The sequence below is a fragment of the Syngnathus acus genome, chromosome 5 (assembly GCF_901709675.1).
Source record: "Syngnathus acus chromosome 5, fSynAcu1.2, whole genome shotgun sequence".
Classification (NCBI taxonomy): domain Eukaryota; kingdom Metazoa; phylum Chordata; class Actinopteri; order Syngnathiformes; family Syngnathidae; genus Syngnathus; species Syngnathus acus.
Genome location: NC_051091.1, coordinates 8,170,960 through 8,196,484, shown reverse-complemented (window position 1 = coordinate 8,196,484; position 25,525 = coordinate 8,170,960). Strand labels below are relative to the sequence as shown.

The 25,525-nt window shown below is 42.6% G+C and overlaps 5 protein-coding genes and 1 long non-coding RNA gene across 6 annotated transcripts; 1 reads left to right on the top strand and 5 right to left on the bottom strand.

Annotated features, from left to right (window-relative positions):
- Positions 1-2,661: 2,661 nt before the first annotated feature.
- On the bottom strand, positions 2,662-4,453 carry vhl (von Hippel-Lindau tumor suppressor). The gene is made up of 3 exons (XM_037252365.1): positions 4,028-4,453; positions 3,739-3,861; positions 2,662-3,507 (listed from the first exon to the last, which is right to left on the bottom strand). Exons 1-3 carry the CDS (start codon positions 4,212-4,214, stop codon positions 3,314-3,316), a joined length of 504 nt encoding a protein of 167 aa, XP_037108260.1. The 5' UTR covers positions 4,215-4,453; the 3' UTR covers positions 2,662-3,313.
- Positions 4,454-5,000: 547 nt separating this feature from the next.
- On the top strand, positions 5,001-7,920 carry LOC119123501 (oxytocin receptor-like). Its single transcript, XM_037252662.1, has 2 exons — positions 5,001-6,009; positions 6,654-7,920. Exons 1-2 carry the CDS (start codon positions 5,181-5,183, stop codon positions 6,860-6,862), a joined length of 1,038 nt encoding a protein of 345 aa, XP_037108557.1. The 5' UTR covers positions 5,001-5,180; the 3' UTR covers positions 6,863-7,920.
- Positions 7,921-9,329: 1,409 nt separating this feature from the next.
- On the bottom strand, positions 9,330-15,986 carry crbn (cereblon). Its single transcript, XM_037252237.1, has 11 exons — positions 15,870-15,986; positions 15,557-15,675; positions 15,286-15,488; positions 14,516-14,665; positions 13,377-13,539; positions 13,083-13,145; positions 12,920-13,004; positions 12,677-12,792; positions 11,684-11,748; positions 10,636-10,767; positions 9,330-10,336 (listed from the first exon to the last, which is right to left on the bottom strand). Exons 1-11 carry the CDS (start codon positions 15,937-15,939, stop codon positions 10,153-10,155), a joined length of 1,350 nt encoding a protein of 449 aa, XP_037108132.1. The 5' UTR covers positions 15,940-15,986; the 3' UTR covers positions 9,330-10,152.
- Positions 15,987-16,460: 474 nt separating this feature from the next.
- Positions 16,461-17,722, bottom strand: LOC119123318. Its single transcript, XR_005098031.1, has 4 exons — positions 17,656-17,722; positions 17,530-17,556; positions 17,253-17,275; positions 16,461-16,743 (listed from the first exon to the last, which is right to left on the bottom strand). It is a non-coding gene; the product is annotated as an uncharacterized LOC119123318 (long non-coding RNA).
- A 655-nt stretch (positions 17,723-18,377) lies between these two features.
- On the bottom strand, positions 18,378-21,992 carry LOC119123210 (proliferation-associated protein 2G4-like). The gene is made up of 13 exons (XM_037252127.1): positions 21,761-21,992; positions 21,175-21,303; positions 20,967-21,072; positions 20,796-20,865; positions 20,626-20,718; positions 20,482-20,545; positions 20,314-20,392; positions 20,092-20,170; positions 19,808-19,941; positions 19,631-19,725; positions 19,423-19,550; positions 19,191-19,244; positions 18,378-19,073 (listed from the first exon to the last, which is right to left on the bottom strand). The coding sequence occupies exons 1-13, from the start codon at positions 21,840-21,842 to the stop codon at positions 19,011-19,013; spliced, it is 1,176 nt and encodes a 391-aa protein (XP_037108022.1). The 5' UTR covers positions 21,843-21,992; the 3' UTR covers positions 18,378-19,010.
- A 1,231-nt stretch (positions 21,993-23,223) lies between these two features.
- On the bottom strand, positions 23,224-25,203 carry apof (apolipoprotein F). Its single transcript, XM_037251842.1, has 2 exons — positions 24,991-25,203; positions 23,224-24,881 (listed from the first exon to the last, which is right to left on the bottom strand). The coding sequence occupies exons 1-2, from the start codon at positions 25,002-25,004 to the stop codon at positions 23,612-23,614; spliced, it is 1,284 nt and encodes a 427-aa protein (XP_037107737.1). The 5' UTR covers positions 25,005-25,203; the 3' UTR covers positions 23,224-23,611.
- Between the last annotated feature and the right edge of the window lie 322 nt (positions 25,204-25,525).

Below are 25,525 nucleotides of genomic sequence, written 5' to 3'. Positions count from 1 at the left end.
TAAAATCCTCTCAGATTTTGTGTAATCCCAGAACTGTTTTGTAGACACCGAGGCTATATCCTTTATTTATAAGGGAAGAAATGTTGATGTTTTAAAACTATTATAATTTCTAACAACAATCCCTAATGGCTAGCATAGGCGAGACGTTGATGTGGATTACTGCTGTTGCATCCAAGTCTCCATCATCAGCAAAGGCTGTATTGTGATATTTAAAAATGAAGTGTCTTTGGGTTTGCTGCGAAATAAACGAGTACAGACACTAGGTGTCATTCTTTCATCTAACAAGCATGTGTGAATGTGTTGTCATGGATGGAATTTATGATAATGGTGATATGCTGCATAAGGAGGTGGGACCAAGACTCACATGAGGAGTTTTTTTTGTTTCCACCAGCCAGTAGAAGCCGCTCCTGGCACATTTGTTGAGAACATTCCTGCACTGGCATGTTTTGAGGCAGGTGGGTGTTTAACGACGCTGACCTTCAGGAAAGGACACAAGACACGACATAAAAGTGCCATGGCGATGATGAAAAAAAAAAAAAACTGTCAAAATGGTTTGAGTTGCTGTATTTTGAACATTTAACTTTTTATGCTCTTTCCATCTGTCGTCTGACTTTTAATGAGACACTTCAGATGATGGCTACGTATGCGGTTGTGATTTTGGCATGCTTGGAAATAAAATATTAAATGTTCCCACTGACACAAACACTGCACGTATATCCGCTTTGTGTTTGACTAAACAGGCCTTGAGTTTTCATTGCATAAACCTGTGCCATGACTTTTTTCTAATGTAAACTCGTGACTACGGGCCTTGGCTCTCTGAAGGTTGGGAAACAAATCGATCTGTTTTACCTGTGTCTTTCAAAAAGGTAGATGGAATTGATATATGAATTACCATTTTCATCTTGCTCCAATGATCAGACTGGAGATGGGCACTCCTGACAGGATCAAAAATGTCATGCTGAGGAAAGCGTCATGATGACGATATTAGTTGAATCACAGCAGCTTGCATATCACGCTGTTTCTGCACCTGCACTGTTTCGGGCTCTCAAAGAGAACTTTTACTGGGTTGTCCAGCAACACTATTTTGCAACACTACCCTGGCAAATGCAAGTAATGTGAGGATTCCACATCCATTCATCTAGTTTTTGTGGTGCTTGTCCGCCTTCTTTTCAAATTAACAACAAATTAATTGGAACACCAAGGAACTCGTGGATTCCTGCCCTTTTTGTTGATTGTAAATTACAACTAGTCCCCATTTTGAATTGAGTTATCGCAGTGTTGAACGCCTTTGTTTAATTAATCTTTATATGGGTGCGTATTGTATTTACTGACGAAGCTTTTCTGCAGACGAGCCAGAAACAATAACAATGATGTTATACGAGCTATCGTCTGGAGTTGCTGAATAAAATACGCCTCAAGTCTAAAGAGCCAGTGACTTGGAGTAACTCCAAGCGACAAACTGGGCATACACTTGGTCTTGGCTCTCAAAGGGGTCTGGGAGTGCCCATGCAGAATCCTTTGAGAAATGTAGCAAGCTAGCTCATTGCTAATTGCTAACTGGCAGTTTACCAGTGGCGTTTTAATTTAATGAATGCTCCTGGATTGCCTCTTAAGGCCTTTCACAAAATAACGTTTTTTAATGACCTATTTTCTTTGACATCTGTGGAGAATTTTATTTTCGATGAACCTCACATTTTTGGAAACCCATACAAGAAGTCGAACAGCATCACATAACCGCATTCAAGCCTGCACTGTATTATTGTTCGGCCATTGGTTTGATACTGGCTGGCTTCAGCATATGGGAAGGTGGAATAAACGAGCCCCGGCGTTTCCGCTCGACAATGGCTAAGCATTGCAATTTACTCAACTGCTCCCAAAGCAGTGGAAGGCTGCCCACTGCACCACCCTGTCGTTAATTGTTTGTTTACACAAGCCCCTTTCACACTACCTATAAAAGTAACGATTTTCCCCCCCTGCTGTTGTTCTTTATAAACATAAAATACATGGGAGTGATTTGGAGCCAAACACAACACATTCAATTGTGTTATAAAACAATGAATCTGAGATTGACCTTTTTGGGCCAGAATTCCAAAAGGTATGTTTTGCGCCAACTGAACACGACAAGAAAGAAAGGAAGTTGTCAGCAAAAGTCTACTAGAACCACTACAATTTAACATGACATTTGTAAATGCGATTGGTTCATTCTGAACTCATAAAATAGTGTTCGCGGCTTCTCTTCTTCTTTTACAGCTTACAAATCTTAGTAATGGTAGAAATGCTTTTGAAATAATTCCTCTTTTAGCTGTAATCCAAAATGGATTAAATGAATCTTGTTCCTCAAAAATTGTAGATAAAAAAACATAACAGTGTGGAAATACCCGAGATGTTACATCAGATTCTGAGTCGGGGCTCTGGTTGGACCACGAAATATGAAATATTTATTTCAATTTGGAATGAGATAACATGTAAAAAAGGTTGATTCTGGAGGCAGTATATGATCATTCTAAATACATTTTATAATCAACATTCAATAGGTCGGCAACATAGTAATATTGACTTCTGCATTTGCTTTACATGAGTGTAACTGAATTCCATTTCTGTCATTGCCACACATTAATAAATTGTAACTTGAAACAAATCTTTGACAAATAAACACACATATAAAAAGGAGTAATATTTAATATAATGCAAGCTAAATAGCATCTGTTCAAGTGATACATTTAAATGTTCACCACTCAGCAGTTAAAGACATCAATAAAGTGGAACCATAAAATTTAAAAAACCCTTAAGTAACCTGAACTTGAACCCAAAAATGAAATGAGCATATCTAAAGGACTTACTTGTGGTTTTCTTTGGCTTTTTCATGTTTGTGTTCTGATGACACCATAGCGGGGGACCACTGATGAAAACGAGGACAAGGGTCGTGTGACAAACATGATGTTGGAAATGGAACTTATTCCAATGATAACAGTCGCATACAGTCAGTAATAAGGAAGGGGAAAAAAAACTATGATGAATCATTTTAAAATCATTTTTCCAATGTCCATAACCACTGCTCCAAGGACCAGTAGGATCACCTTTCTGATGATCCCACTGTGGAAGCAGCTCATTTGTCACGAATGTGATCGACACGGGCAGTTGAACGGGCCAATAAAAATGCACCTTCACAGAAGATAGCTCATACAGCCCACATTCCTCTTAGAAGAAATGAACAGATTAGTTCAGTTGTACTTTCAAACAATCCAATGATGAAAAAAGTTGACTCTTTAGCTTCTTGCCTTGTTGCTGAGCTACAGTCCGAGAGTCATCTCAATCACTCCCCCTGGTCTTGCATTCTGTCGAGTAGATGGTCCTCTACACGTTGATTCAAGCGTCGTAAACTTTTCAACAAACTGGGCGGGTCTTCCAGCTCCTCGATCAGGCACCGTGCTATTTCCAAACTTCTGTAGTCCTCTGGCCGTACCAGGCGTCGGATCACCTGAAGGGCTCGATCCTTGAGGCTGTAAACTGTGTACACATGGGAATTAAATACATGCTAGGAAATGTCATCGTTTGTGTATTTCTTATTTAGACGTTGGTGATATGGGCTGAAAATAAAATCTTAAAATCAGAATGGCAGTTGCTGGTGGTCTGGAAAGACGTCTTAGAATCACTTTTTAAAGATTGTGCCACCAATACCACCAGCAATCATTCTTTTGAGGATTGCATGTGCAAGTGTGTGCGTGTGTAAAAACCTACCTGGCAGAGTAATATTTACAAAAGCAGCACTTCCACCATCTGCCAGAGCAGGCAGGAAGACTTCGTTGCCGTTCACCCTCATCAGAGCATCACTTTCTAGATCTTTAAACATCCACGGGTGGCCTGGGAGGGGTAAACATTCCCAAACTCAAGTCAACAATATTGTTGAATTTCAACAGTGATTTCTAACCACAACTCTCAGCAGGTGAGCTGCGGGATAGTCTGAAAATGATCTATTTTACAATCATCTCACTCCGCACAATATCACTTTGGCCAAACGTTAGCTTACCTACGTAGGTGTTCATTATTCTTCCCGTTCTAGGCTGTAAATCGTTGTAGGGCCGTGGCTCCCCACGGAAATCAATCCATAGTGGCTGGACCACTCTGGGACTGCGGTTACAGAAAACAAGACTCATGGGAACGCGAGAGTGCAGGGATCGAAACGGGGGCAGGGACGCATCTCCGTCTTGAGACATCGGTGCGAACGTGCTGTTCGTCACGTAGCGCTAATGCTAACTAGTTTTCGTACTACGGCCAGTCGCGTCTAGCAAACACTAACTAGCCTCGAAACGCTATAAGGAACAGAAATCATAAGTTTGTTCTGAAGTATTTCCGCTGAGCTGTAACACTTAAAAGAAAACAAAGAAGGCTACCTTTTTCCGCCTCAACTTGAATGTTTACAAGATTCACATCCGGTTAGAAGTCGTGTGACACTATTTGTCTTGTTCTTCCATATGATTGGCCCACTGGGTGGTGACGTCACGTGATATAAGCACGGTGATTTTTTTTTAAATATAGTTTACTAAAAATATCAATGATTAATATTTTATTTGGGGAATTCCTTTGTAAAATAAAAAATAAGCTAGTCCTTCTAATGATCCAACTTGACCCCATTTCTTGATTGAATTTTATCCCACTTTATAAATTCATAACCTTGATTTAACAAAAAGAATGTGAAAATTATAACAATTTGTGATGTTGCTGATGACTATGCATTTGAACAAGAGTGTGAAGACTTTTTATCTTCACAGTCTCTGGCTATAACTTTGCAATACCTTGAAATATCAAGTTGACTTTGAGATTTAAATTTACTTTAGATGTTTTTCAGGACTCACCGTAAATCATAAGCTCTAAATCAAATATGGAAACAGCAGGAAAATTTGTTGTTGCCGATAATAATAACCTCCGCTTTGTGTCAGCGTCACTTCAAATGGAGCGCGCATGCACACACGCGCACACAGGCGCGCGCGCACAAACACACACGGACACTTGATGATTCCAGCCTGAGCTCACTCCCACCTCTGACTTGAAAAGTGGTGCAAAGGCAGCCAGCCACACAATTCTTACTGCAGCTACTTTAAAAAAAAAAAAAAAACAGTGTAATTTCTGAATATTTTCATGCAAGCTGAAGATTTGGTCACACACCTGAACATCAGGCGAGGATGACACCAGCAATCAACGACAGCGAGCTGGCGGATCCGAGAGACGAGACTCTGGCCAGGGTAGAGATCACTCTGCTGGCCATCATTTTCTCCAGCGCCGCCGTCCTGAACGGCGTCCTGCTGCTGGTCCTGTGGCGACAGCGCAAGCACATGAGCCGGATGCGCGTCTTCGTCTTCCACCTGGCGCTGGCCGACTTAGTGGTGACGTTCTTCCAGGTGTGCCCGCAGCTCATGTGGGACATCACGGACAGGTTCATCGGGCCGGACCTGGTTTGCCGCCTGGTGAAGTATTTGCAGGTTCTGGGCATGTTCTCGTCTACTTATATGATCGTGGCCATGACGGTGGACCGGTACCAAGCGGTGTGCAACCCCATGGTCAAGTTTCAGCGGACGCACCGGCGCATGAGCGCGGCCGTGTGCGCGGCGTGGGGGGTGTCGCTGGTGGGCAGTCTGCCTCAGGTGTTCATCTTCTCCCGGGTGGAGGTGGCACCGGGTGTGTACGACTGCTGGGCCAACTTCGTCCAGCCGTGGGGGCTCAAGACCTACATTACGTGGACCACCGCGGTCATCTTCGTGGTGCCCGTCATCACACTTATCTTCTGCCAAGTGCGCATCTGCAGGGCCATCCAACAGAATCTGCGCCGGAAGGCTCGGCGCGGCCTGTCTGGCCCGTTGCCCCCCCGTGCCAGCGGCGCGGCCGGCATGCCTAAAGCCAGGGTAAAGACCCTCAAGATGACCGTTGTTATTGTGCTGGCATATGTGGTGTGCTGGTCCCCCTTCTTCACAGTTCAGCTGTGGTCTGCGTGGGACCCCAATGCACCAAAGGAATGTAAGTGCCGCTCCATCAAAATAAAACAAAACGGTGGGGGAAATGTAGACAAATATACCAAATGTGCATTTTAGTGGACCGTGCCCCCACCCCACCATCCGCACACGCACTTTGAGCCATGAATCTCTGAACTGCAGCCATCATCTTTATTTATATCGTGCAAAAGGCAATAGAGATCTTTTTTTGAATTAGATTTGTAACTTTATCTGAGTATCTAATTTTGTCTTCTGAAATTCTGAAATGTTTATCACAAAAACATTAAATGATATGGAAGCAGGGCCCCTCACAACACGGGCACAATTAGAGTACGGCAAGTGAGGAGGATCAAATTACTTTGGGGTCAGCGACTATAGGGCCATTTCCATCCGTAAGGCTCTTTTTTTCCCTTTACGTTTTATTACTAAGATCTACTAATTCTTTCTGACACTTCCACCGTAGTGCTTGTTTCTCCTATTTGTGCATCCAAGACAAAACAAGTTTTATTGATTCATATCTGAAGGCATATGAGTATGTATATGTGTAAAGACCACAGCAAATATAACTACAATTATCCACAATCTTTGTAGAGTTACATTTTTTGATCCAGCTCCAATTCTCCTAAATTGCACAGGCGTCCCTAATATTCTGACCTATTCTCACTGCAGCTGCCACGTTCACCATCCTGATGTTGCTGGCCAGTCTCAACAGCTGCGCCAACCCCCTTATCTACCTCTTCTTCAGTGGTCCGCTGCCTCGAAGGCTCCTGATGCCGGTGTGCCAAAGGCGCTCCTTCACCAAGGACTCCATGCACGACGAGGCAACACTGGTCAGCACCTTCTACACCAGTTTTAAAACTCTCAACAACAACAAATGAAGAAAACGTGTCAGGGGAGGAACACTGGTGAAAAGAAGCAAGGAGTGTCAACGCCTGCTGCATGCCGTGAAGAGCCTAAACCTCCGGTGTCTCTCTGGACTGTAAAGATATCATTTGACAAATGATATGTTAAATATGGCATCTCTCAGCCAAGCACAAGTGGGTGGCCTGCATGGGGAAGTGTGTTCCAGATGCAGGACGTAGGGCAAACACAAGAACAAGGACATTGTGTCCGAGTGAGGTGCCAGAAAGAAAAACAGTCTTCAATAACCATCATGTTCCATTCCTTTTCTATGGTGTCACTCGAGGAGAACATTCAGCAGACACCTGCACAGTGAAGAACCAATACCGTGGTGTCCTGAGACACGAGTTCAGTTCCAAAATCATCTTTTCGTTGTAAAATGATCAGAAATTGGAATCATATTCTGGATCATCATGGTGCATCATTTTTTTTAAACCAAAACTAGGCTGTGCTAAAGGTATATTTCCTTTTTCTTTTCTTTTTTTTCAGATTTAGACTCACACGAGATAAGTGTGCTGCCGTCTAGCGGTCATGATGGGAATTACAACCAATATAAACGGGAACAAAATGGAGGGATAAACAATCCCTCAAAAATCTAATTAGCGGGATTCTAAACCTGGAGCCTGCTATGGAGTTAACTGTAATCAGTTCAAATTTGCTATCTGCCAAATTACTTACTTACTGAAGTGTGTTGTGTTCACTGTCACCCCACAGTGTCGTATCTTTTTTTGCTCACAGCTCAGCCCCCAAAAAATCTACCTAACTACTTGTATTTTGAAACACTCGAAAGTTGGGTCACTCATATCTCAAGGCACCACTGTCCTATAAATTTATTCCAAGACACACACAATCAAGCCTGAGCACGATTAATTTAAAAGCTGCATTTTTAACTATTTCATTGTTGGACTTTATCACAAGTTGCATCTTGTGACAGGTGGGCGAGGATAAATTTAAGCATGATTTATTATACATTTAATACAGAGCAATGATTAATGTATGAAACTAAGATGTACAAATACATTTCTCATAAACCTTATAGTGTTAGAGTCCGTTTTTGTATAATAATTTAAAAAGTCTACACACATCTGTTGAAATGCCAGGTTAGGGTTAAAAACGAGTCAGCAAAAAATAATTTCAAGTTAGAATTTGGCCATCAACATGACCTATAAATTAATTTAAAAACACTTTACTTTGACAGTATATGCCAATTTATATTTAATTTGATGAGAAATGTCAACTCATGGCAGCATTAAAAAAATAATAAGATCACTTGTACTGCAGTAAACACACCTCACCAAGCTGCTTCATAGAGCCAGGAGGCTATAACTGGAGGGAAACGAGCACTAAAACCAAACAAGACAGCTTTGCATTGATGTCAAGCCGAGAGAAATATGGATGTACTGCATGTCCGCAGCTCCGTCTAAACCTCACTTGGCTACAAATGCTCCCACACAGAGACATAAATGTTAGACCCTCACTTACTCTGCTCTCTGCGCAATGTACAGACTGACAACTGCAAGCCACGACACTTAATCCTCCCGTCTTTCAAACAACCAAAACAAATGAGCGGAGTGGAAGGTCTAAAGCCGAACGCTATTGAGGTTATGAAGGCTGGGAGCTCAGTTCAGCGAGGATCTAAGGACTAATTCTCCACATACATCAACAAAAGAGCAGTGTGTTAAGGGAAAAAGAATGCAAAGAGTGCCAGAAAATGCACAGAGACGATCTGAAATAATACTCAAAGACTTAATTCGCATTGTTAGAAAACTTGTGTTGTTTTTTTTCCATTAAGAAAACTTGACATATCCTCACAGTGCAAATTTACAACTCCATATTACAGTGCTAATAAAGATTTTATGTCTGCGACAGTTTGATAATTTCCTATGGGGGGGAAAAATAGCTTCAAAATGGATCGTGGGACGGCATGTTCGACTCTAAATTAAACTGCTGGAATACAAATAAACTATATGTTGAACACGCCGTGCAGCAAAAGAGCCACACAGACAGCAGATGGGGACCGAGGGAGGGAGCAAATGATTCAAGTTCTTTCCATTTTAGGGATTGAGGAGATGTTCGGATATCTGCAGGTCGTTCATTAGGTGTTTTATTTTGGAAGCTAGTTACTCAAAATGTGTAAAACACAGACGCTTCATTTACCAATACCGTCTGATATCACTCTTTGCGATGTTAAGTAGTTTCAGATGGGTGCTTCGTTGAGAGAGACATTTTATGTCATTTTAATTGTTAATTCTTGCAGGACAAGTGTGCATAAACAACAACTTTTTAAAAAGGGGGCTCAATTATCCCTCACTGTTTGGAAATTAATTTGATACGGTTATTATTATTTTTTGTTAGAAGCTTTGACCATCACAATGAGGATGCTTTTTAAAAAAAAAAAAAAAAAAAAAAACCTCCAAAGAAAGTCTGTTTGCCAACAACACAATATTGACATTCTAAGTAATGGCTGCATATTGTATTGTGTGCAATTTTAATTAAGATCATTGATGAACATAACTCAGCATTTTACAGCACATTTTGAGAGCAGCTTTATAAGCTCAAGAGAACGCCGTCGTATCACATTTTTTCATTCGTGAACATACTGTACATTTTTTCCATCATGTTCAGGAAATGCTTCAAAAGCCGGAACATTCTAAATGATGGCTAAATGCTCTTCTCCCACTTATTTCAAATTAGCTGTGACCTTTAAAAAAGGGGTCATTACTGCCATTAGAGCACAAAGCACACTCGCCTTGTAGTCCATCATCATCATCATCCAGCTTATCTGCATACAAAAATACAACCGCTTTGATTTCAGAGTTTCCAAAACATCAACAGTGAGCTCGAGCAAACTTAATGAGATATTGATGACGGGCATCAATAATACAAAAAGTGCACCTTCTTCAGGAATCCTGATAGGCTGTTCGCTCAAGCTCCAAAACCCCGTGGAGGACAAGAGCTGGAGGGCAAAAGCATGACATTTGCATTTTCTGCTTTTCTGTCAGCCGGACAAACGCTCTGGCGGCGGAGCGGCATGCTCAAACCACCACCAACGGGGATGCGCGTCTCTTATGTGTCTACATATAAAGAAGCTTAAAGAACAAGCCGCCTCCCTCCGATAGCATATGCTGCTCAAGTGAAGGTTGGATGACCTTTCTGCTAATATGATGGGTTGACTGCCAAGGGTGACAGCATGTGATGTAGTGATTACTTGGAGGCAACACAACCAGGCAGGAGTTTTGACACGACAATCACAGCGGGAGGTGAAACGTCACAGGCAGAAGAGGCGAGAGCCGTCCCGCCCGTCCTCGCCCTCGTCGGAGGGGATACGGGGGAGCAGGGCCGAGCGGGTCAGACCCCAGAAACGAGGCGGAGACAAGTCATTCTTGGTGGAGGTGAACTTCCAGCCCATGTGAGAGCCGCAGCTTCCGCATTGGGCGATTGTCCAAGCGTACCTGAGCGGAACAGATGGATCCGATTCAGAATCCATCCAGACGGCATTTGATGTTGCGCAAAGATTGCTTGGCTTCCAAAATAAACTATTTATAAATCCAAGCAAGTATATACCTAGCATTACAGTACATGCTGTGAATAGGAATTGATTCTTGCAGCGGGCCGGATGTGTCTTTCTATCGACTAACGGCGTGCGGCTACTTGGAAATAATGCCATAGGGAAAAGCTAGCTGTGAGTCATACACAAGTTATTGTGTGAACTAGTAACAGCTGGATGCGGGAGCTATAAAGAGCGAGTTACCCTGGAAACCAGCTATGGAGCGTGGACGGCCTGCCGACCAGGTTGAGGTTGTTAGCCTTGTAGACGGTGAGAGTCTCGTGGACGTACCCGTGCGGATTGACATAGGCAGCCATGGGGCCGTACAGAGACAAGCTGGAGAAAGACATGAAAGAACAAATACAATTTATAAGAGAGCGCCAGATGCCTAATTGACAAATTATCTATCCAACCTCAACCAAGCAATAATTTACTCTGAATAGACTCAGGTTCATTAGGTTGGGCTCCAGTGTGCGTCTGGACAGTTTCAAAAGTATGACACAAATGAAGTGTCATGTCATGTCGCCGTTATATAAAGTCGGGCCGTGCTATGATGTAACTTCAGCTTCCCGGGACACTAATCACTGCTAAAGTCGCTGTAATTTGGCTGATTGCGGCCATGTAGTCTGGCTACCCAGAAGTGACAAAGGATTGCACTTGAGACTGAATCAAACTTACCATTAGCATATTTAGGAGCAATTACCTTGCCGGCAAAGTGCAGTCACAATAACGACAGCGAGGTTTTGATTAAATAATGAAAAATTGTGTCGCTACTATTATTCAGACAACATCATATTTTTGTGTAGCCAGGTTGTCATCGCAAATGAGAATGACCAGACCAGGATAATCATAAGCTAAATAAAAACATAATGGTAGTACACTATGGCTTGATACAAAATGTTAATCTGACAACATTGGTGCGTCTTAGTTATGTTAGTTAAGCTTTAAATTAGTTACATTTTATACCAAGTGGCTAATTCGTCTCCATCTATATTTTCTATCTAATGAGGAAGTGATGCTACATTCAAAACTGGAAAGCGCTCCCACGTTAAGTGCTACAATTTGATATAATGAGTGAATAAAAATGACTCCCAGTGGGAGGTTTGCTTCACTGACGTTATTAGCTCAACTTGTAATTTCAGATGATCAATAAATTCTTGGAAAATGTGATCGAATGAATGTTACGTTTTGGATGTAAAAAAAAACCCCGCAATTGAGACACCTTGATAACCCGTCAATCATGTTGCATCACCTGAAAATCTCATTTTTGGTGGTGATTTCTGTGTCTTGGCACCCCTTACAGCACAGAGATGTGCACTGAGGAGGAAACAGAAAACAAGATGGTTTATAGGTCAAATCCATCACAGGAACTTTTGTCATCCCAAAAAAAAACCATACCAAATGGGCTCGATAAGGAAAATAACTATCAAAAGTCGGTGCTAGGCAGCACAAGAGACTTTTCAGGTCTTGTGTGCATCACCTCTAAAAGACTAAGAATAGCCAGCATGGGGGTGAAAGTGAGCATATGTTCCCATTAAGGCTGCCTATTACCTTCAATCAAACGGGAACTAAAGCGGTGGGAACTGACAGCCTGACACATTGAGGATGCTCAAATGTTCAAACTTCAGTGGGATAGTGCTAATCTTTTTTTTTTTTCTTCACATTTGTGCAATCTGTGCAATCAATGAGCTTTTGCGACAACTGCTCAAAAAATCTTAATGATGTTGTTTCTATTCCACCAATGGAAGTATGAATCACGATGTGACTGTAAAAGGAGAAACCCCCAAAACAGAATTCACAGGAAAGCAGTTGTTCTTAGTGGTACCATAAAAAAAAAGCTTAATGTGAAATTAGTGACGCAAAAGACTGACTGGAGTACATTTTCAGGACAGCTTGTTTTATGCCCAACAAAACTGGAAACGTCACATTGCACATCTACCCGAAATATTCCGAAACTAGGTGCTTTCACCTCTATCATTTTTTTAATAGAACGTAGAAAAATCTGATGCTCTTGGTCTGCAAAGTCAACAAGTGCTACTGATATTACAATGCATTAGGGATATCCATTTAATTAAATATTAACTGTCAGAAATGTTAATCAATTTAATTCTAATTTATTACACTCAGGGAAAACTTCAACTCACAACAACTAAATGAAAGAAAAAAATAAAAATAAAAATCAAACACACATACATGAGTGATGATGTGGTGGTGAGTTTCTATTTTTCTGATTATTTCTCTTTACCCGATCCATTATGTCCAGCTCACAGCGAAGCCTCTGAATGGCACTGCCGATCTTCAGCAGCTGAAGCCTGAGCGAATCGTCTATGGGCAGACAGGCCGCCACTCTGTAAGAAAAGTCTGGTGGTAACCAGACAGGAGGGGGAGTGGGGCGGGGGGGAGGAAGGAAAGAGAAAACAAATGAAGAGACCAATTGCGTTCATACGTGTACATGTCAGCCATGGTTGCCCAATCAACTGCGGCTGACCTATGGCGTTTGTGGGGAGAGAGTCATCCTCCAGATTCTCGTCCCACTCGTGGAGTTGCTTCTTCATTCGGTTCATGAGCGACTCCTGCGGGAGGGAGGAGACCGCGTGGTTTACAATCACATTCAGATTGTTGATCTTGAGAAATTGCTTTTAGTCTCTTACAGAGTCGTACAGGGCGTAGACCCAGGCTGGCCAGGGGGTCAGACTGGCACAGTGAAACTTCCTCTGAGATAAACAACAGACGGCCATTAAGTTAAAAATAGCAGAGCAAAGCAAGGCGTACTGTACATGCACCATGACTGGATGCTGTGTCAAATAGATGACGGCACTGCAGTGGAACCTTTCAGCTCAAACTGTTTATTCCAGAATACAGGGCAACATTTTTTTTAATTCAAGACCAAGATCTCTTCACATAACCACTGACTGAAATTAAAACATGTTGAGGCTGAATGTTACCTGTTGGTAGTTATTCCACCAGCATTCGGCCTGCTTGCAGCTCTGAGTTGGGGGCTTGGAGGAAGGATGAACGACAAGCCTGGAGAGGGGCATTAGCTGAATAGCAGAGAGAGGATCGGGAAGGATTCGGTCTGGAAGGATCTGGACTTTAGCCTGTCGAATCCTGGGGGGAAAAAACCCACTAGGCATTAAATTGTAGTTTAACAAAATGGTTCTACTTTTGAATGTACACACTATGCAAAAGAAGGTTTCAAGAGATCATTATGAAAGAAAAGCTCATGGGGCATTATGAAAATATAACCTCAGCGAGAGTGTATATCAGCTAATTCCATTTAAGCCATTTCTACTGGAATAACAGCTTTGCCGTCACACTGGAGCCACTTCCAGTATGACAAACAGTCCTAACTTGCTACAGGGTCATTTGCGAGCATTATAGCCGCCACCAACAGAGCGGAAATGTGTCTTTCTGAGCAGTGAGCTTCACTGACTTCCTAAAACGTTTGTATTCAGGACAGAACTAAGACATGTCATTATATTTCAAATATTAAAAATGACAAAAAGCGGTAATGACATTTATGGAATATTTTGAAGCATTGTAACAGACTGTTTTGTTACGTAATACAAATATATTGTGTGTATTCAATTGAGCAGCTCTAGGTGAAAAATGACAACTGCAGAAACAAGTACGTATAAGTATGTGCTTTCCCTCTAGCGGTCAACTGTAGTATTGCAGCTTGAGATTTAGATCGTCCCCAATCACAATTATTATTATTTTTTTTATAAAAAGTGAGTCTGCTCATTCTATTTATGTGCCTATGTTCCTCGTTTTGTATGCTAAAAAATATTTAAATATATAAATACAGTAAATATTCTCAGGTTTTTGTTGTCCTCCATGAAAGCATGATAATCTTTGTGTTTGATGAAAATACGACATTTGTAAACATCTGCTTACTTTGGAAAACAATTTTTAGGACAACAATTTCAGTTTTTCCTGACAATAATTGGGAGGGGGGCGGAGTAAAAGAAAGACTCTTTAGGTGTTTTGTGGTAAAGGATTGTGTTCATGTTTGAGGAATAGGTTTTGTGGTTGAACTCCATGAGTAGTTTAGTTCCAGATATGTAAAAGTATTGTAACGTACCCGTCTGCTTGGGTTCTTAGCTCATGGACTTTGAATCTCTGTCTTCCCACAGCTTTCACTTTGACCGTCTCGATGCCGTACTCCTGCTCCACCCGGTATGCGTAGATTTCTGCAGTAGTTCCGAACTCTGCCTCTGGCTCGCCTGCGTCACTGCAGCAATACAAAATAGAAACTCAAACAGGCTGTCTCCTGGGGTATACTTAACTCTGTTCATGCAGAAACTTGTATCGTAATTAGTGTGATGAGTTGTAATTGTAACTGCCCTTTTGCTCACTTATTCAAGTAGGCGAGTGGCCTTTTTTTTTTAGACTGAGTGTCTCATTGTAAATGTATACTCTAGTAAGAGAATTGATTGTTCAAGTTTTTCTTTTCATAAGTTTATTAAGCTTGCAGGCAGGGTTATTCCCCCCCCCCCAATTTATTAAGTAAAGCACACCTGCTGTGTTAATATTGTTCTGGAGTGGCAACGATGCACTTTTTATTCATGATTTTTTTCTTCCCTTTATGAGAATGGTTGAATAAAACCAGTCAAGATTAGCAGTGTGATGATGAATGTATCGTTATGATTTTTATTATTATTATTATTATTATTGCACTACCAAAAGTGCTGGTTTTAGTGTTGCACTTGTAAAAAACAAACTTTTTATAATCACAAAGCAATTCAAAGCAATCATTTAAACGCATAAGTAGTACACAGACACACTGAAACATGCACCAGATTTTGGTGTGTTATGTGCACGTTTGCATGTTGCACTTTTGTAGCCATGTACCTGTGTGCTAGCACAGCAAACGTTCGATCCTTCTGTATGACACTCCTTATCATGCTGACCTCCTGCGGCCTAAAGAGCTGCAGAGGCAGAGTTTGTCCAGGCACCAGCATCACAGCCGTGTGTGGAAGCACGGGAATGGTCTGACAGCTGTCATCGTCGTGGACGGTGCGACCGTGAAACTCCTCCATGTCCGAGCCCAGATACTGTAAACACAAAATAGTGTTGACATCTATCGAGTGAACGTGAGACACAATGCTGTTTAGTCACTCACAGCGTGTGAAGTAGGTAGACTCGGGTCGAAGGTGATAATGCTGGGCTTCGTTGCCTCCTCATTATCTCGGTCTTCAGCGTCCATGCCATCTTCCTCCTCGTCTTCGTCCTCTCCGTCCCCTACACACAGCAAGATATACAAGTGGCAGAAAAGAGAAACTGCAAGCTGAGATAAAAGCAGCTGAAGAGGGTGTGTTGTGACCGAACGTGGCCTGTTATCGCCTTAAAACGAGCCAGACCGTGAGTTAGAAACAATTTCTTCCCGAGAGACGACGAGCAGGGAATCCCTTTCAGCCGGCGAATTGACCGCTTACCTGGAAATAGCTGTAGCTGGTTGCCCATGTTGTCGTTAATGTCTTCACCTCCACCTCTGTCGTCTGCCATAGCCTTATGTTTACGATGACAACTCTTCTTCAACGGTTTGATGGAGTGTGACGCGCCAGCACGCTGGCTCGTCAGCGCCTTCTTCCGAGATGGGACAGTACGGCATGTCTGAACGTTTGGTTAAAAAAAAAGTCTTGTAGGGGAAAAAACACTAGCACTGGTGCAGTACTTGAGGATTTAAAAAATAAAAAGCCACATTAGCTTGAGAAGGCACAATAACACTCAAATGTGAGTTCCCTGAGTCACAAGTATTTTTATTTTTGGCTTTATTTTTCAATTTAATGGCCTTGCTTTTCACTGCATTTGGTAATGTGTAAACTGGATTAACTGCTGACTTCCACAACACAGCAACAATCATGCATTACCTAGATTAAAGCAGATCATTTCATAGCTCAATGCAAGTGTTGTGGCATAACTGATGTTTTCATTATGTTTAGGCTTCAATTTTGTGAAGGGAGATGACATTGCTGAACACATTCAGGTAGAATCTTCATTTGACCAACTAAAAAGAGACTTTCAAGTTTGGAACAGTGTTTATTGTTCAATACACCAAATGACAGTTGCCAGATAAAAGATGTTTCATGGTCCATGAACCAAAGTGGCCACATCTGATGTCAAGTGCCAGGTTAGTGCCATCGTGTAGACTGTCACAGGTGGGTGGATGAGGCATGTGGTTGCCAGAAACCAAGTTGGAGGTGGTCCATGCATCCGTTTCAGTCATACAAGAAAGTCCAACAGGCTGCAGCCGGCATGATGAGGATTTACTTGGACCTCTGCCTCATCTTTCTCCTTTTACGCTTCAGCCTGTGAGGGAGTGGGGAAAAATGCAGTTTAAGACACAAAATAAAAGCAAAGGAATGTAAAGTCACAAATGAGGCTGCTTTAAATTCACAATTGTATCTGCTCACAATCCTAAAATTTGAAACTTAATACAATTGCAGAGATTTCAGTTTCCATCCATTTTTGCCAATTAAGACTCCATTAGAACATTTCAATAACACAGTAATAACTAGAACATACCAAAATACACAAGTGATTAGTTTGCTGGTACGCAAATAACCAAAAATTACATGAATACATTTGGAATATGGACAATACAATTTGAATCACAAAAGGAGTCATTTTTGCAGCTCCAAATTATACTATTAAATTAAAATTATTAAATTATTATAAGAATCGTACTCTACACAAGCATTTTCACTTTAAAAATAGACCTGTGGACATTTAACTACACAAACACTTGCCTAGCAAGTCAAATCTAAATGACTTACTAGATCAGTAGTGCCATTCAAAAACAAAGACAAGTTGCTTACCTGCGCATGCGCTTCTTCCTCCACTGCAAGAAACGAAATCGTTCATGTTAGACCACACGTGCATTACATGTGCTACTGCATGCCTTTTATAGACTAGTGCAAATATTCTTTTATCCTTTATCACGCGGGACGTAAGGCCCACGTTGGAATTAAAACACTCATTGATTCTCCATTACTAGCAAACAACAGTTAAGGCAAGTAGCACTAGTATTTCCGCTAGCTATAGCGTCAATCGTTTCTCAATATGGGCTCTCAATGAGACCAACAAACCATTTACCTTCGCTCTCATCGTGTGGAGAAGAATCTGTTCAAGAGAAGGATAAAACAATATTAGTGGTCGTGGATGATGAATACATTTAGAAGATTTGATTGGATTGCGATGAGAAGAAACAAGATTCAATACCTCACAGCGAGAAGGGCAATGGAAAGAGGATGTGACGACAAATGGGGGCATTATTTATATGAACCATGACGTCATATTCAAGCGCCATTATTCCGTGTAGTCTTACTCGTAACCTGATGGAAGTTGTAGTTTTAAGCGCAACATACGCGTACATATTTAGTTAACATACTTATTACTGTATGAAAAATACTTCTAAAGAGGATCACGTGATTAGATGAAAATTATTAAAATTACAAAATTGATGCGTCCGGAAAACTTACATTAAGCATATACTTGGTCGTTTTGGAAATGAGACCAGAAAAAAATATTTTAAATAATTTCAACATACATCATAAATGTATGCTGGAAAATTAATCATGCTTTTACGCAACCATAAATGACTATTGGATTTGGACAGACAGTAGAAATACACATCACAAAGATAGTAAATGTTAGGCATAAATGTGCCTTTATTGAAAACAAACAAATATGAAAAGGTTTATTGTAGGTGTTTGAAAAGTAATTTGCCCACTGACTGAGCTACACTGCAGGACTGCGCATTGTGACAAATCTGGACCTGGATCTCCACTCCTCAAATATGAGACACTCTCTTCAGAAGCACAAAACCTGCATAGCTTCTCTCATCATGCTTTAATGGCAGTACAGTTAGCATTTTTTTTTCCTGTCAACTCGGAATTGAGTATTCATTGAAAAATATGATCCAACCAGGATGAGACACGTTGCCTATGACACTACAAACCTTGTAAATACTTTCATTTGCATTCCACACTTGTTGAACTACTCTAATAGTCAATTTTCATGAGTGACAAGCACCAAATATAACCCTTTACTGTCTGTCCTTCGAACAACTAGCAGATGGCCCACAGCATGATGGGACTGACATGACTTAAACAACCCGTTCATTAATTTGGTTCATCAGGAAAAACATGGCCTCAGACACGCAGTATATTCTAATTGGATATGTGCTGAAAGCAACAGCTCCAATAATTCTTTAATCAAATTTGGACACCAAAAAGACAAGTTGTTAGTCCCATTCATTAATGCCCAATGTAAGCTTGAGATGTTTTAGAGAGGCGGGTTTCAGCTGTAACTAGTACGGTGAAGGGGATTCACTTTTCAAAACAAGCACACCCAGTTATTTCTTTTTTTTGTCCTTTTCTGTGAAGCAGTAAAGGGTTAGGCATCCAAGAGTTCAAGAAACAACGTTCTTATGAAAGATTCACTTCCAGTTCCAGTGCTTGCTTTTGTAAATTGGGCAAATTGTAAAATCAGCTCTTCAGAATGACTGGAGGACAGCAGGGTAGTTTTCTTGCTTCTCTTTGGGCTCTTCTTGCATTGGGTGTGAAGGCAGTTATTTATTCTGCTGCCTCCGTTTCCTCACTTGGCTGGCCTGCTGCATTTTCGGCTGTCTTTGAGGCCTGGAGGAAGTGACAGCAAAGAAGTGAATGAGCACACTTGCTTTGCATTATACGGCTTTAACGGCAGACACACTGAGTGTAATATGGGACATGGAACAAATTCAGTTTAGAGAGTACCTTCTTTTTCTTTTTCTTCTGTGTTTTCCTGCTTGCGGAGCTCTGTAGTAAAGTCTAGAAATGAGACAAGTGTTAGTGTAAAGCTCTCTTCTGCATTTTGCGTTGAGATTGTGGACATTCTTTGTTTTATGTTTAATTTGACAGTCGCCTTAACTGGGTAAAAGCGTGTGAAATTTAAAAAATAAATCACATGCCATGTCCCCTGCTAAAAATAAGTCAAATTCATTCGTACCCTTAGCTCTGCGTCCTGGACTTCATGCTCTGACTTGAAGAACTCCGGCTCAAAGGGCCCGCCGGTGATCCTGTGAGGCCCGTTGGCCATCAGCAGCACTGTGAACTTAAACTGAGCTACAAACTCTCCTGAGACAGAGTGAAGTAGGAGATCAATGAAAAAGTTCAAACACGTGCTGAAAGAGTCGACGGACACCCGAGGGCCTTACCCTCTTTCTCGTGGAGGACGCTGAACGGCTGCAGCAACTCATGCTTTGCACATTCCACAACCCCGAGCCGGGCTTTGGCCTCATCCTCGAATGCTCTGAGTTAAAACGGGACAAATGCTATTAAAGCCTTTTCCTAGAGAAGTCATTTGGAATTAAAGCAGGTGGTATTTTTCTTACCTAAGAGTGAAGGGCATGGCATCAAACCGGCGTTCAACCTCACTGAAGAACGTACGAGAAGTCTTCATCTTCAGGCCATACTGTTTACTGGGGTCCCTTTTATATATGGTGGTCCTCAGACCTCCGTCTCGGGCCTGTTGGTACATATGATCAACATTTTGGTGTACGGCAAACTGCACTCATGCTAATACCGCAGAATCTACAAACGGTGCTTTGTTATTTTGGAACTGGAAAGAATGTTCTGGGAAATCGGAAAGGGTTGGCTGCAAAATTAGGTGACCGACCTTCCCTTCTCCTGTGCTGACCAAGACGTCCACAGCGTAGACTTCATGCACCTCAAACTCTGCCTTCTCGTGATCCTTCCTGGCATCAGCAAAACAGTCAAAAGGTGAGTGCAATTTTCAATCATTTTCTTCATGTTTTAGTTTCAATTTCTCATTATGACGGTCTGAATTGAGAACCCCAGTTTTCCCTATTACAAAAACAACAACAACAAGAAAAAAAACCTTTGTTGGTCTGTTGGGTTCTGAATGATGGTCTTCTCTCCATCGATGACATGCTGCTTTAACTGATGAGACAACATACCTTCAAAACACAAGAGACTTTACCCATCAACACTGAAATGCAGAAAAATATCAACAAACACAAAAAAGAGATGTTGAGAGGGTACTCACCTTCGATAGGTGTGCATTTGAATGACTGGGCGATCTTGCCCCAGGCCTCTGTCACCTGAGTATTCTGTATTTGAGGGGAACAAAAAATAAAAACATAAACATCTACTTCATGGCTGGAGTGGAAACACTCGGATGCAGACGTACCTGGTTACCAGGTTTGACGAGGCGGAGAGCAGCTTCGGCGCACAGATGGGCCGCTTTGATGACGTCAGCTTTGCGTCCCGTGACGGGGTTGTCCTGCAGAGAAGTCGAAGTTCAATGAAGATGCAGCCGAAAGAAATGAAACACCGTGCGTTTAAAGTCAGTGTCCTCACCTTAGTGGCTCCCACTGCAAAGCTGTGAGCAACGTTGGCAATGAAGCCGTCTACGTGAACGCCAAGGTCACTGGAAAAACAAACATATAACAAATAAACAAATAACAGTAAAGATGGAATAGAAGAACAACAAATATGAAGCACACAAAGAGGACAAAAATAACTGCCTACATTTTGACCAGATCTCCATCTTTAAGTGTGTAGTCAGGGTCACTCTTCAGTGGAGAGAAGTGGCAAACACAGTTATTAACCGAGACGCTGGTAGGAAAGGCAATGCCTAGAAAATGGGAGACACAACCACTGTTTTCATTTGGGAATCATCCAGAGCATCCGGCATTGTGAATCCTGATTTGATAGTTGACGTGGAAGATCGCCTGACCTTTCTTCATGTCCTTCTCCTTCTTGAAGACTTTTCCAGTTTCAGCCACGATGTAGGCATCACCTTGGTCACACAGGCTGAGCACAGACATGCCTGGCTTGGCTGCTTCCGCAACCAGACGCAGTGCCTCTGATGGGGGAGAAAAGTAAATTACGATGCATTATTATTACCCAATTGCACCAGATCCGTTGCAACCATGGACAGAAAATGCTAATTCTGGCATTTACGACACACTTGTGAAGGTTCAGTAAAAGTTGTCAAAACTCTGATCTCATGGTGATTGAGCAAAAGCATGTTTGAGTTGGCCATTTCAGTCTGGCACATTTTATGAATGAAGAAGCTACCTTTCCATTAGCATCCAATTCGTGCAATTGTTATTTAGCACATTGGCCTCCAACAGGCGTCAAAACGCAACAAAAAAATCCAACACGAAACGAGGCTGGAAAAAGAGCTTTGGCTGCACCTGCTAGCTCGCTCGCATGCTAGCAGCTAGCTCGCGTAGCATACGTGTGCCTCGCATGTAAACCACATGGCTGCACTGGAACAGGCCAACATGAGCCGAGCAGCTTGCAAGGCGGACACTTACGATTGGCAATGTCGCCCCCCATCTTGTACTTGGTGACCACCAGGTCGTCGGCAATGGTCTGCTCTTGCTCGTCGTCGGACATATCGACCGAGTTGGAGTTGCGAATGGAGCGTAAAGTGACACAAATCCCCGCAGATACGCTCTGGCTCTAGTCGACTAGCCTACCCTCCTCGCTCAGTCAGCCCGGTTGCCGCCACACACCGGACCCGTCCGCCCCCTACGCCCCGCCCACCTGAAACTGACGCACTACGTCACGACAGCGATAAAACCCGCCAAAATGTGGGTGACCTTCTCTCCCAGACTTAACAGTACGATGTCATGCTGTACAATACGTCAGCGCAACCGCCATGTTGGATGTGTCACTCGTCTAAATGCTATCAGAAGCTGTATTTACAAACTCACTTGTAAATTATTTCAAGATATTGTATTAATGTACAACATTTCCAACAACCTGTGTCATTTACATTTTCAAATATACATATGTAGTATTTCATTTGGAAATTATATTAGTATTTATAGTAATATTTAATTCAAAACCCTACTCCGGAGCGATTTTAACCACTAGATGTCACTTTGTTTGTTTTTTCTCTCTCAGTACAAGACACATACCATAGTAATAGTTTGCTCCACCCAATGAGAACATCCATCCATCCATTTTCTGAACCGCTTAGTCCCCACGGGGGTCGCGGGAGTGCTGGAGCCTATCCCAGCCGTCAACGGGCAGTAGGCGGGGGACACCCTGAACCGGTTGCCAGCCGATCGCAGGGCACACAGAGACAAACAACCATTTGCACTCGCACTCACACCTAGGGACAATTTGGAATCTTCAATCGGCCTACCAAGCACGTTTTTGGGATGTGGGAGGAGTGCCCGGAGAAACATGCCGGGGAGAACATGCAAACTCCACACAGGGAGGGCCGGAGGTGGAATCGAACCCGCACCCTCCTAACTGTGAGGCGGACGTGCTACCCAGTGCCGCACCGAGCCGATTATGGCTAATGAGAACAATTATATAGTAATATCTAATTCAAAACCCTAATCGGGAGCGATTTTAACCACTAGATGTCACTTTCTTTTTTTCTCTCTCAGGACAAGACACATACCATTAGTAATAGTTTGCTCCACCCAATGAGCACAATTAAGTAACAAAGAAAAACATTTGACACAGAAACTCTTTAACAGCTCTTTTGTTCTTGGACTTTATTTGTGACTGAGAAGAGTTGGGATGGGAAACTATTAGTATTATATTAGTATTTATAGTAATATTTAATTCAAAACCCTACTCGGGAGCGATTTTAACCACTAGATGTCACTTTCATTTTTTTTTTCTCTCAGGACAAGACACATACCATTAGTTATAGTTTGCTCCACCCAATGAGAACAATTACTATAATAGTTTGCTCCACCCAATGAGAACAATTATGTAACAAAGAAAAACCTTTGACACAGAAACTCTTTAACAGCTCTTTTGTTCTTGGACTTTATTTGTGACTGAGAAGAGTTGGGATGGGAAACTGGCAAAAAAAAAAAAAAAAGCTAAATTTGTTGTTGGCTTCCAACAAAAATCACAACAGATTAGCATCTCTCCAAATTATCTGATAATCTAAGATCTTTCAAAATGTGTGTAAAAGGAAATTCAAATGATTAGTAAAGTTTATTCTAATGTCCAAAATAAGGTGTCATATATTACCAGTTTCATAATATTTGTAAGCAATTGGCACAAGATACTTCCGGATCACAGAAAAGTGATCGACTACCACTGCCCTGAACTTTTAACGACACGGAAAGAAGGACTACACAAAACGAGAATGTAATAATGAGGTCATCAAGAAATATTGTGCCTCTTTTAGCTTATGGTACAGTGAAGACGCCATCCTTCCATCTGGACTGGTTGACCAACACATCGTCTTCACGCTTCAAGGAGCCAAGTAGGTACTTGACCCCGTACTTGACGCCAGTCTTAACACCGGCCCCGAGAGCATAACCAGCCACGCCTGCGGCGCCACCCGTGGCGACCATGAGGGCGTCCGTGCCAAGATCCACGGCAGTCAGCACGGCTCTTTCTTTGGCTGTTTCTGAACAGTTGACCGATGCGTAATAAACAGCTGTGCCTAAATTGTAGAGGGTGCTGACTGCGGGGATCCACTCCATCACTCTGTACACGCGTTCCTCATTTTGGTTGATACATGTCATCTGGAGGTCGCGTCGCAGCCGTCGAGCATCGGTGGACGAAAGCTCTGCCTCACAATGATGGATCCAACAGTCGGTGGCTTGAGACGGTAAGATACGACTGCCTTTCTTGAACACTGCTTGGTACCGTCCAGGGAGCACACCGCTTGTGACCCCTGCACACATGACCCCCATCTTCTCACAGGCGTCCATAGCCTCCTCCAGCGCACCGTCAGTTTCCTGGACAGCGACTCCAAGCAGCACGGTTCCGTTAACCGGGATCCAACCGTGGCAATTTTGCTTGGTCCTAGCTCGTCCCACACGCTTCCCCGCCGTGGCCAGCTGGTCAATATTAAACATGACAGCATCCAGGTGGTGCTCTGCTTGTTCGCTCGCCTGAGTGGATCCTGTTGGCTCAGATGGTGACTTGGTCCTTTGGATCAGGTCTTCCATTTCCAGGAGGAGTTTGTTGGTTTCAACCACCCCCAGCAGGCCATATAGCTTGACCACAAGGGTGTGCGCCTCCTGGGGGCAGCCGCTCACTGCCAGCACTGGCACCAAAGACAGAGCCAGAAGCTCCTGAGAAAAGCTGGAGGATAAATGGTCATCAAGACCACTGGCAGACAGCAGATCCTCACAGCTTAGGTTCCTCTCATTGTGGAGATCTGGAATCTTCCCTTGTAGCTTTGCCTTGAGAACGGATACCACACGTTTGGCTAAAATCAGGCTCTTGTCTGCGGGGATCAGTGAGGATTCCGAATCAGCAATTTGCAGACCAGACTGTGGCTGCGTTTGAGAATAACGTTGGGCCGTCACTCCAGCTCCAAGAATGCCTCTCGCTGGCAACCACGGAGGAGGCTGAACCTTGCACAGAGCTTGTTCGTTTAACAGGAGGACAACCACAATCAGCCACTTCAATTTGGAGACCATCATTTTGCTGCCACTAAAGATACTGAAGAAACAAAACACATGCAGTCAACTTTCTCCAAATGAGCAGATTTGAGTTATTTGGACCATCATACAAATATAGTTGCAGAAAAAGATTGCAATAGTTTACCTACCTCCAAAGCAGCATCCACAGTGTAAACTAGAGTAAGACGGAGAAGACCGATTGTAGGATTCGTCTATTTGACCTCTCTAGAGGTTGGCCTCAAATTCCGACCTATCTACTGCCGAGCCGCCAATGAGACTCTCTTCCTTTACAGGACATCCCAGAGCCCTCCTCCTCTTTCGGCCTCATCTGTCTTTTCAGCTTGCTCGTCTCTTTGGCCCCATGAATCGCGAGAGAGATGAGGTTAGGAATATTGATTCACGTGGGGGAAAGTCCATGGCAGTTTTGTTTGTCTGACCCGCTCACTTCTCATCCCACTCACCAGGTTTTGTTTTTGACCCAAATACATGAAAGCGCTCTCGCCCCGTGCCGCCAGCGAATTAATCTCCCGCAGTCCGAAAGGGAAGCGAGGCAAATTAAAGGCTAGCTGAGGTGAAGATCCTCCAATCAGATGCGCTCGTCAATGTCATTTCGAAAGTCTCTGCTCTTTTATTGAAATGCACTCGATGCCTAATAACTGCATTTAGATTGAAACTTAAAAAAAC